At 37.1% G+C, this 10,904-nt stretch overlaps 2 protein-coding genes across 5 annotated transcripts in view; one reads left to right on the forward strand and one right to left on the reverse strand.

The window, feature by feature from the left end:
- nucb2a (nucleobindin 2a) overlaps window positions 1-3,600 on the forward strand; it is a 10,987-nt gene extending 7,387 nt beyond the window's left edge. Inside the window, exons 12-13 of the mRNA XM_079244140.1 lie at window positions 1,152-1,212; window positions 1,283-3,600. Coding sequence (XP_079100266.1) covers window positions 1,152-1,212; window positions 1,283-1,515 — 294 coding nt within the window. The 3' untranslated portion in view covers window positions 1,516-3,600. The remainder of the gene's footprint in view (window positions 1-1,151; window positions 1,213-1,282) is intronic.
- A 531-nt stretch (window positions 3,601-4,131) lies between these two features.
- Window positions 4,132-10,904, reverse strand: part of caprin1a (cell cycle associated protein 1a) — a 9,219-nt gene continuing 2,446 nt past the window's right edge. The window contains exons 2-17 of one of the 4 annotated variants that reach the window (XM_079242062.1): window positions 9,786-9,920; window positions 9,317-9,379; window positions 9,031-9,117; window positions 8,504-8,745; window positions 8,312-8,394; window positions 7,737-7,895; window positions 7,599-7,648; window positions 7,430-7,513; window positions 7,175-7,336; window positions 6,682-6,787; window positions 6,490-6,551; window positions 6,057-6,188; window positions 5,643-5,790; window positions 5,004-5,192; window positions 4,809-4,918; window positions 4,132-4,694 (exon numbers count right to left, since the gene is read on the reverse strand). In XM_079242062.1, coding sequence (XP_079098188.1) covers window positions 4,608-4,694; window positions 4,809-4,918; window positions 5,004-5,192; window positions 5,643-5,790; window positions 6,057-6,188; window positions 6,490-6,551; window positions 6,682-6,787; window positions 7,175-7,336; window positions 7,430-7,513; window positions 7,599-7,648; window positions 7,737-7,895; window positions 8,312-8,394; window positions 8,504-8,745; window positions 9,031-9,117; window positions 9,317-9,379; window positions 9,786-9,920 — 1,899 coding nt within the window. In that variant the 3' untranslated portion in view covers window positions 4,132-4,607. Of the gene's footprint in view, window positions 4,695-4,808; window positions 4,919-5,003; window positions 5,193-5,642; window positions 5,791-6,056; window positions 6,189-6,489; window positions 6,552-6,681; window positions 6,788-7,174; window positions 7,337-7,429; window positions 7,514-7,598; window positions 7,652-7,736; window positions 7,896-8,311; window positions 8,395-8,503; window positions 8,746-9,030; window positions 9,118-9,316; window positions 9,380-9,785; window positions 9,921-10,904 lie in introns of all 4 variants that reach the window. The other 3 variants (XM_079242063.1, XM_079242061.1, XM_079242064.1) reach the window with 3 other exon arrangements.

A 10,904-nucleotide genomic window follows, 5' to 3' on the forward strand; every position in this document is an offset into this window, starting at 1 on the left:
AGTGCAGTATTTCTAGTAAAAGGCATCAGATTTCCACCTTGGAACTGCATGTAGTGACAGAAGTATGGATGCAAATGGCCAGGTCTTCATATGGAACCATCGTCACACTGTAACTTGTTAGACTTGTTGATTTGGGAACAATGATTAAACATTAAGCAGCATTTTAAGGCCAAAAGATGGAGGAGTACTTGAGATGGGGTTTGGGTGGAAAGCAGCTGTCTTCTGAACTATGGAGATAGAGGCCCTGTTTACACTATATTTCCACACAAACCACAAAACTTTCCTTTTGTTTACATTAAAACAGAAAAATCCTTTTACACAACAGTGTCAAAACTATCTCTGTGCAAAGGTAAATGCAAATAGTACCAGAAACGGTGTAGTGCACATTCCAGCCTCTAGTGGGTGGGAAACTTTGTAATGACACACCCAGGTGTGGACTGCGTCTTCATAGAACCAAAAAACAATAGAGGCTTGGCATGCTAACCATTAGTGATCTTGCTAATGTAATTGATGAGTCTTTGCTGACAGTATAAATGTTCTACCAGAAAATGAAAAAGATGCAGCAGCACAAACATGACACAACAGAAGTCCAGCATTGTCCATTTTCATGGGTTAAGTAGGGTCTGGCTGCACAAGAGGAAGTTAACATGAAAGACATCATCATTGACCAAAGACTCCAGTTTACACTGGCAGGACTTGCCTTGCATTGAGAAAATTTCACACTAGAAGCACTTGACCGATCTTTGTGGTTTTATCCACTCAAACCACTGTCACCATGTTAAAGAAAGTCCAGCACAAAGAAAACCCTTTAACTGTGCCACCCTTGTGGTGAATAGGGCCAGAGACACGACTTGTTGCAGATTTGTAAATTGTGTCATGTTAAATTAAAAATGCAGAGTTACGCTAAAATCACATGACGGTGATAAAGGAATAAACTTAAGATGTAAAACCTTCATGTGATTTGAACATTTCAAGAGTATAATGTCACAAGAGATCTTAAAGTACTAAACCAATTTATTTACATTCATTTGATAAATGTATGTTTTGATTGAATGTTTTGGTTGAGCTATTCTGATGCTAAATTGTTGTGACTAAATTATTGTGACCATTTTCACTACACAAATGAAAGAAAACTGTTTAACTCCTTACAGGCCGTTGAGCACATGGAGCGGCTTAAGTCTCAGAAGATAGATCCCCCTCCAGAGGTTCACGGTGAGTGTCGATTTTGGCGATTGTTTGAATTTGAGTGGGTAAAAGTAGTAATACCAGTTCTGTGTTACAGTTGAGGGAAATGCAATCCCAGAAGCACATGCAGCTGATAATCAGTTACATACTGAACGAGAGGCACAACCACAAGGACATCAAGACATACCCCAACCCACACATGACATACCACCTCAGGAACATCATGAACAACAAAATCAAGATCTTCCCCAGCAAGGTCACCCCCAAACACATCAGGATGGACCACCCGGCCATGAGGAAGTTGCACACAGCCAGCATCACCTGCCATAACAATGCTGTCCAATATTTACAAGACTTTTACAGCACCTAAAACCCTGTGTGCAAAGGAGCAGCCCCACCTGAGTAAATGCCCTCTATGACCAGTATGATCAGGAGTATCAAGTCAAATCAAAGATACTTTATTCATCCCCAAGGGGAAATTCAAGGTTCAAATACAAGTTTTAAATAAACTTAAGTTGAAGAAGAAAGGCACATCTGGCATTTCTGTTATCCCTGGTCCAAATATTTGTAACCTTTAATCCATGCATTACAGTTACAGGACTGTGATTTCAAATTCACCCACCATAGAAATGTAGCCCAAAATAAACCTAGAAGGATGCACATGTTTGATCTAAGAGTTTGTCAGATACCGCATGTATAGTACAACTATTGAGAAGTTTGAAGTGTAGAAGTCATTAATTTAGCTTTACTTTTATACCCTCAAATATTTCAGTATTGACATAACATTCGGTTGAATATGCTTCTGGACTGTATCAGACATTTTTGTAAACTGAGCATAATGGACATTTTCAAGGTTTCCCGTTAATGTCAAAAAGAGCAAAGGATGCATGAAAGAAATATCAATTATACAGTATTTTCATGTTCCCTGAACCTTTTTATTTCAAACAGAAAGTAAGGAAATGTTGATGGATCTAGATATTATCATTTAACAATAATCAATGACCTACAGTAATAATCAATGGCCTTCAAATAGACCTTCTTGAAAATGTTTTGTTTGAATCATAATTTTAAAGTAATATAACGCCATTATTAATGATCATTTTGGTGGTTGTCATTTCCCATCAAATTTCTACCGAAACTGTTCATCAAATGTGCCGTGAGATTTATGTAGGCTTCTCTAAAACAAAACTAAAAGAATACTGGTGAGATTTCAGCCACAATGCAGCTGATTTGATTTTTAAAAAATTATTTATATGTATATATATAATTTTTTTTATTTCTACTACCTTCATTCAAACAAAGCAGCTTCATTGTAGCTGAAATCTAACCAGTAGGCTTCACATATTTTCTTCAAGTCTATGTCATGCAGAATCTTGTGTTGTAACATGAGGTTGGCTACAACATGCTTCTGTAAATATGTTGTATAAAAACCTCCTTGTAAGAAGAAATAAGTAATTGGTGGTCCTCTGAATTATTACATTGCTTGGTGACCGTTTCAGATTTGGCTGTTGATGCATAGATGTTGATAAAATACTTATTTATGAAAAAATACTTTATCATGATTTTGAATGTTTAATAATACAGTTTTAAGGTTAATTTTTATATGGAGTGCCCGAGTCCGGTTCTCAAAATATACTTAGTCAGAAGCTTTTAGATGCATCTTTTCTTCAACACAAATCCTGCATCCACATGTCACAAAAGCTCTCCAGAGGCCTGGAAATGAGCCATTCATTTGATTAAGGTGTGTTGAAGAAGGGATGCATCTAAAAGTTGCAGGATAGTAGCTCAAGGACTGGGCTTAATCGCCCATTTTAAGATAAAATCAATCAAACATTCATTCTCCTAACTCCTTCGTCAGACGACGGGTCGCGGAGATACTGGAGCCTAACCCAGCAGTCTTTGGGCGAAAAGCAGGGTACACCCTGGACAGCTCGTCAAATCATTGCAGGGCCTAAAATCAGACAAGTTAACCAGAAATCTGAGGAGTCATGTGCAACCCAGATGTGCTAAATCTATTCTAGTAAAATGTATGTTGGTCTTAATTAGAAAAGTTTCATACAACTTGCACATGTGTTCTAGTGGTGCATTTAATTTAGTCTTTTCCTACTGGCTGACTGACAAACAGGTGCATTTGATCTGGAGCTACATTTTATACAAGGCTAAATATGTATAACGTTTGACATCTCTGCCTTACTGTGACACAGAAGCAGAATAGCAAAATCAAAAAATATACAAAGGAAAATATTCCTTTTTTTTTTTTTTACATTTATACATTTTCTCTTTTTGCCATGTTTTCAAATAATATTGCATTATTGTTTACAGAAAATATACATGTGGGTTTTTTTATTTGCTGCTGGCTACAAGTGATTTGACAATACTGTACACCTCAGTTCAAGATAAAACTGTTTTACCTTTTTAAGTGGTCTTACTCTTATTAAACTCAGATAAATACGGACAAAAAAACTGGTTGCAACCTGTATACAATGCATACAGAGAAACAAAACTTGAAATGTGCATGTTTTTAAATTGAAATGCAAAGTGCAGAGCTTGGAGACTATATACCACTAACAGACCCTTTTCCAAGTCAGACATTTTCACTTGAAGTCATAGCAAGGGGCAACATTTGGGTATTTTGTGATGTAATACAATATACATAAGAAAACTACAAATGGAATGTAACCCTCAGTGTGACAGTACTACTCCCATGTCACAAAAAAAGTCTATTGCTAATTTATGTCAAACTTAACTTTGCAATGAACAAGATAAGATTAAAGGCTGTACCACTGTTTACTAAATCCATCTGCACACACTTTGTGACCAGTTTGTGAAAAGGAAAACTGCTGGTACCTCAATTGCCATGGGTTTACAACTGTCAGACAGGCCCCTGCTAACATTAAACTACTGAAAATAAAAGAAAATCGCACAAAATAAACACGGGCTTATAGGATACAACTTTATTGAAACAGTCTTGACCAGTAACAGCATACAAATGGGTGACGGTGCAAGAGATGAACGGGTTAAAAAAATATTAAATGCCTTTATGAAAATGATACGATCAAAAGGAAAAGTGGTTGAGAGCACAGGGCAAGAGAAACCATTCTAATGGAATCAGATTGACAGTGGCGGGGTATTTTTTGCATTTATTTTGTACAAAAAATAAATTAATGAAATCTTTCAAGTTTACAGGAATATGTATTTGTAGTTTTACATCACACAGACTTGCTGAGAATCCTACATGTGATGAACTTCAGCGTTTCTTGTTAAAACATTTAGAGAATAGACAGACCGAAAGCAGGCTGACTTTGATAAGTAGGCCATGAGTTAAAAAAAAAAAAAAAATTGTTATAAAAGTGAGCCGGGGCAAACACATTCAAAAATCCTGAATGTTCAACGTGGCGCATCTTGACGGTCCTTAGAATCCTTTATGATCGCATTACTTGAGAGTTTCCCCGAGACAAACCTCGAGGTCCTTGGGCAGATCCTCGCTTGTAGCCTGGCTGATATCCTTCCTTCAAAAATAAGCAGGGTTTTCAGAAAATGAGCTAATTCTTACAACTAAAATACATCTGCACCAATAATAACTTGATAATATTACTTCAAGTTTTTGATGGAGAGCCCCTTACCCGCTGGTAGCTACTACTGGAATAGTCCCGAGATGTACTGAATTGGGTTTGGCCATAACCACTGCTTGGAGGGGCATTTGAGAAAGGAGGGCGATAGCCTTCATATCCCCCTGATAATAAAGACATTAAAGTGAATAGTTAAGCTGGTATCAAGGTAAAGTCATTCTTGTGTCTGTGACAATTTGACGATTGTACCTCTAAATCCATTCGAGGAGCCCCGAAACCCATTCATCATGCCGCGAGCATTCCTGGGTCCACCCCTAGGAGCAGCCCTGCTGTTGTAAAAGGACTGACCGGACTGTCCAAACCCTGCAGCTGCAGAGGGATCTTCATGACCTCCTGCCGAGGGCATGGCTTGGTCTTGGGACTGGAACCCGCCAACAACTGAAACATGCAAAATGCATTTTCACAGGTTGAGAATGATGAATAAATACGGAAGCGTAGAGCTGTCATCCTCATAAAAATAAAGTTTGGGCCTTATTATGTTATAACATCATAGTTTTATTGTAAAAACGTGAAGCGTATCACGTTACAACGTGATAGTTTATTGTAAAAACGTGAAACATATCACGTATATGAAAATGTGAACTTGGTCATTTTCGACTTTAGGCGTGGCGCCCCCCAGCGTTCAAGTGGTTATACGTTTTTACAATCAAACATATCATGTTATAACGTGATACGTTTCACGTTTTTACAATAAAACTATCACGTTATAACGTGATAAGACCCAAACTTTTTTTTTGGTGAGGATGACAACTCTACGCTTCCGTAGAATAAACATGGTGTTATTTTAAAATTTCCTTTAACATATTCAGACTAATCATCTATCCTTACCTGACTGCAACCTCTCCTGCGAGATGTCAGGCTGCTCATTCTCTGACTGGCCGCTAAAGCTCTGTCCATAGCCACCAGGGAACTGGCTGGATTGCTTAAGAGGGTCTGGTTGGCCATCAGTAGGTGGAGGTACATTCATATTAAATACCTAAAACAAAAAAATAAAAAACAAAAAGTATTCCATTATGAACCAAACATCACGTTTTCTGTTGAAGGTCCTACAAAACAGGATAAATTCAACTGACGCCCATCAAGATGAAAATTCAATAGTCAACCAGTTTTTGCTACAATACACGTGCTTTACTTGACTAACCCTCACTAAGCCTCAACTTACACAAGCTTAGAGGCTAACCATTTTCAACAGACATGTCCATGGTCACTATTACATTGTGCTTAAATGGATCCAGAGCGTACCGCTTGCACCGACTGGAAAGGTGCTGCGTTGACATTGATGCCTCCAGTGTGGGTGGGCTTGGAGACAGGTGGAAAGGCAGTGGACAAGGAACATGGGGCGGGAGACTGTTCAGACGACAGAGACATAGAGGACTGGGTAGGCAAGAGGTAGGGAATTTGGAAGGCAAGGAAACAAGGAATGCGGTCATCAGGTGACACGGGAGGAGAATTCACCTAAACGCTGCATCCTATATTCTCATTATCACACAATTCCCTGCAATATATAGTTGATAATAGGACATGTCAGCGCAACACATTTAATCCATCTGAGATTTTACTCACTGATAAAAGAAATACCCTTACTACTCTTGCTATTCAGTGGCTGTACCACAATTTCAGGCTGCTAAAAATAACCAGGTTTTACTGACCACTGTCTGCTGTGCTTTCTACTTACTTGTGAGGATTCTTGTGGTCCAGACAGTGTAGTTGTTTGAGGAAGCCTGGACTCCGAGTGGACTGAAGGAGAAAGCATAAAAAACGCTTATAAAATAAAGAAAAAGACATATGGCAAATTGCTAAATTACATTCATTGGATAATGAGCCCATATTTAAGGTGAAAATATACAATATAATATAAATTACTTACTTGAGTGCCCACCCATCTGTTGCAAGTCAACAGATGGGTGCTTCATTGGTTGAGCAGATACGATGGCTGGGTCCAGAGCCTGGCCGTCAAATTCCAACATGGAGTCCTGTAAAAACAATATGTACATAAATGTAACATAGCATCATGAATTAAGATTTAAAGGCAGTGATGTAAACACTGGAGTTGGGAAACTTCGATTTAATTCAAAGATCAGGTATAAGGTTCTGATGGGGTTTTATTTGGGTGTTTGGTGGAGTGCCATTTCATAAAGTTTGACTAACATGAAAATGTTACCTCTTCAGTCTTATTCCATGTCTCCCAACCAACTCAATTTGTTTTGCAAATTCTTAATAGTCCAACTTTTCTTTTAGGCCATGTGTTTCAAAACGAGACAAACACTTCACAGCATTAATCAATCAGTAAATGAATAATACTGATTTTTTGCAACAGAAGCATCAGGAATCATTATAAAGCATGTGCGGCGTATGCTCACCTGCATGAAATTGTACGTCCCCTGCATCTGGGCCATGAGGTCTTGCACTGCCTGCTTTCTGACCACTGGATCGGTGGCAGGACAGGGAGCGACTTGGTTCACAGCAACAGCTGGCTCTGGAGCCAGCTGTGCAGGAGGCTGGTGCTGTAAGGAACTCACCATCTATGCAAGACAAAATTGTTAAGAACTTTAAAATACAGAGTTTAAGAGGTTTTGGAGGCTTTGGGGACCACAATGATCAATAGTGGAGTATACCTGAGCCTCCACAGTCCACTTGTCCACTTGGTCTTTGTCTGTACTACTATAAGTAGCTTCTGGAATGAACTGTCTATTAACAAACTGTAACAAAACACAACGCATTAGTAATTTCACTGAAAAATGAAAGGCTACAGTAGCAGATGGTGGGACTGCAAACAATTCTCACTTCTGTGGTTTCCACTTTAACTGGCTCTGTGTAGTTTTCACTGGTTAATCCTTCTGGGGGGGAAAAAGCAAAGTCATACATTCTCTCAAACAGTCAAATATATTTTTGGAGACATATCTGCTAAAGTACTGCAGGTACCAGGTTCTGTTTGCTGCTCTCCAGCCACTGCAGTCTCAACCACTGCAGTTAGTTCCTCTTGTGCCTCTTCCTCCTCACATGCTCCATTCTGATGAGTTTGTGCTTTGTCAAAGTAACCACTCAACAGCAATTTATCCAGAGTATCCTTCAGTGACTTGTCTGCAATTAATAAAAAGTCAGAACAAAACAAATGTGGATAAATTTTACGATACTGTGCAACTAATTAAAATAATTTAAATGTTTAAAATAATATCAAGGGGGGCATATATTATACTCCAATTCCCCCCCTCACAGGAAAAGAAAACATGAAGCACACAGCCTGGTTTCTAAAACACACACAAAGAAGCTAAAAGTTGATGTTGTTCAACATCATGATCAACATAAAAATAAGTAGAGTTTACAGAAAGACATAAAACAGCTGTGCCAGCCTATATTTACAAGTGTTGCACATTTTCTCAGGTGTATAGAAAAATGTACCAATCAATTCAATACAGCGTGCAAGCACACCTAAGAGAATTGGTTTCTACATATACTTTAAAAACTAGCATTTGTATTTGAGGTATGAAAATGCTTACATGTGGTTGCAGCCACAGCCTTGTCTCGGCCCTCGAGAATCTCCCACAAGTGCAGCGAAGCCTCTTCATACTGGTCAGTCAATCTAAAAATAACATAAAAGTGAAAATAAAATTATTAAATAATGGTTTTTTCAATATCTCTCAAAATGACTGAAATGTTTGTTTCTGTAAAAATTACAGGGACTTTCATACCTGACAGCGTAGTTCCTATCGGGTCCCACCAATTTGTAAAACTCATCAAGTGATGCAAGTTCAGTGTCGGTGAGCAGAGAGGAACCAGAGGCATCAGGTCGTTTAAGGTCCTGTCTGACATTTTCATCTCCCAATTGGTCCAGTAAATACTGAAGTTCCAAAACTGTCTTCAGCCGCCGTTGTTCTATCTCCTCCCGCTGTAGCTGCTCTCGTCGTGCAGTCTTCTTCACTGCTTTTTGAATCTAAATGCACAAATACACATATTTTGGCAAAATCTATGTCACAAACAAATCCCAATCTCACTCAGTGACACTAAAATCTTTATATAATCAGTGTTCACCCAATTCTACCTGCTGTTTGGTTCTCTTTATAACTACAGTTTTACTAAAACAGACAGGCACTTGAAACGACTGGTCTGGTTTGTTATGGTTTTTTTTTTTTTTTTAAGAAAAATTCAACTCAAAAGTTAAAAAGGATTATCAGAAAGTTTCATCCAAAATTTTAAAATGCTGTTTTGTTTTTTTTACCTCTTGGCCCAGTGTCAGGAAGCTTTTCTGTAGTTCTCGAGCAAAATCAAGGTTGTTGTTGATCTCTTGATACTTTGACAAGGCCTCCTTCAAGAAAATCAGAAAAGAAAACAATGGGAGGTTTGTGAGGGTCGTTTTTATTTCTTTTTTATTCTTTAAGAAATAAGATTATCCTCCTATAGATCAGTGACCATTTTTCTGAAATGACTGAAATTAATATTTCAATACTGACGGTAAAAAAAAAAAAATTAAGTATATGGCTTTATTGAATATTTTCTTATCTTACCAGCTGATCCGGATTCAGCCTTTCTCCTTTATTCTTTTTTTCCTGGTAGTCATCCAGTTTGGACTGTGAAATCATAAAAAACAAAAACAAAAAAATCAATGCAAAGCTGAAAAATTAAATGTGTTTGAATGACAAATCTTGCATAAATTATTATAAAAGTATCATGATAACAAAAAAGGCTTCAAATCAATGTAATTTAGAAGACATTTATGTAATAAATGCTGAAACTATAAGAGTATATTGCAATCAAGCCTATTTTTCTAGAGCTCTACACAAATTTAATCATTGAGAGGAGACCAAAAAATTCTTTAGAATCAGTGTTTGTTAAAAAAAAAAACCTCAGCATATCATTTTGATGGCAAAATTATAAATGTTGTGAAATCCCATCAAAGACTTAGTTTCTATAAAACAAAGTAAATAGTTTAATGAAAGTTAGAGTTGTCTAAAGTTGAATATTTTAGAGAAATACCTTTTTCTTTTCCATATTGCGGACCTTCTTGTCAATAACACCAAGAATGTGCTTCATGGCCTCAGAGTTATTTCCACTTCCCATGTCTGGAATTGCAGACTGGACAGCGGCGTTGCCAACCGTTGCTGAAGGCATCTAATGGGAAAAAAAAGAAAAAAAGAAAAAAAAAAAAAGAAACATAAAACCTATTTTGGACATACTTTAACTTCATTCCTTGCAGTAGCACATGACTGTCCATGTCCATGATTCATAAACACCTATTACCTTGTTTTTATGTGTTAAAAAAAAAAAAGAAAAGAAAAAGAAAAACACAAAAAAACAATAATGACAAGGTTAATGCAATGTCCATTATCAACATTTAAAACTTAATACCAAATAAAGAATATTAAAATAATGCAATTTATCCACAATGAACATAAAATGCACAATTTTCAAACAAATTTCTTGATGTGCAATGGGCGGTCATCTGATTGTTGTAGAAGTATTAATGATATTATTAAAATATAATTCATTCACACTGTACAGTTATGTTGACCTTATGGAAGCCAAAAAGAAAACCCTAAACAAAAACTAAATAAGGTAATTACTAATTATAACAAAATATATGTTTTAGGGGTTAGTGGCGGTTTGTCATTCCCCCCCCCCCCCCCCCCCCCCCCCCCCCCCAATCCATTGTCAAACAACCCCTCTTACTGGTTATTTGAACACAGAGTGATTGCATGGTAACGCTTTCATACATACATAAATACAACTAATTATTACACTTAGTTATTCATTATCAACACTAAAAATTAGATCATATACATAAAAATAACGTGTTTGCTTTGTTATGTTTTGTTGTATGGGTTATACAGCAGACAAAAGTAAACTTTTGTAAACACACTAGTTGAATTCTAAGATTTTAAGTAGCAAGACATTAATAACATTCTCTAAGTTCTTACTAGTCTAACTTGAAAAGTACTCAGATAGCGGAGACCTCCGCCTAAAAGCACATTTCCACCCATTTTGTGAAATTCTTTTAAAAATTCCTGTGTTCGCATTTCCTTCCAGATCATTTTCAACATTTAACGGAGTCTAAGTTTGACCAAGAAAAACAAACAAAAAAAAAAAAATCTACAC

The sequence above is a fragment of the Telmatherina bonti genome, assembly GCF_933228915.1.
Source record: "Telmatherina bonti genome assembly, chromosome: 1".
NCBI classification, from domain to species: domain Eukaryota; kingdom Metazoa; phylum Chordata; class Actinopteri; order Atheriniformes; family Telmatherinidae; genus Telmatherina; species Telmatherina bonti.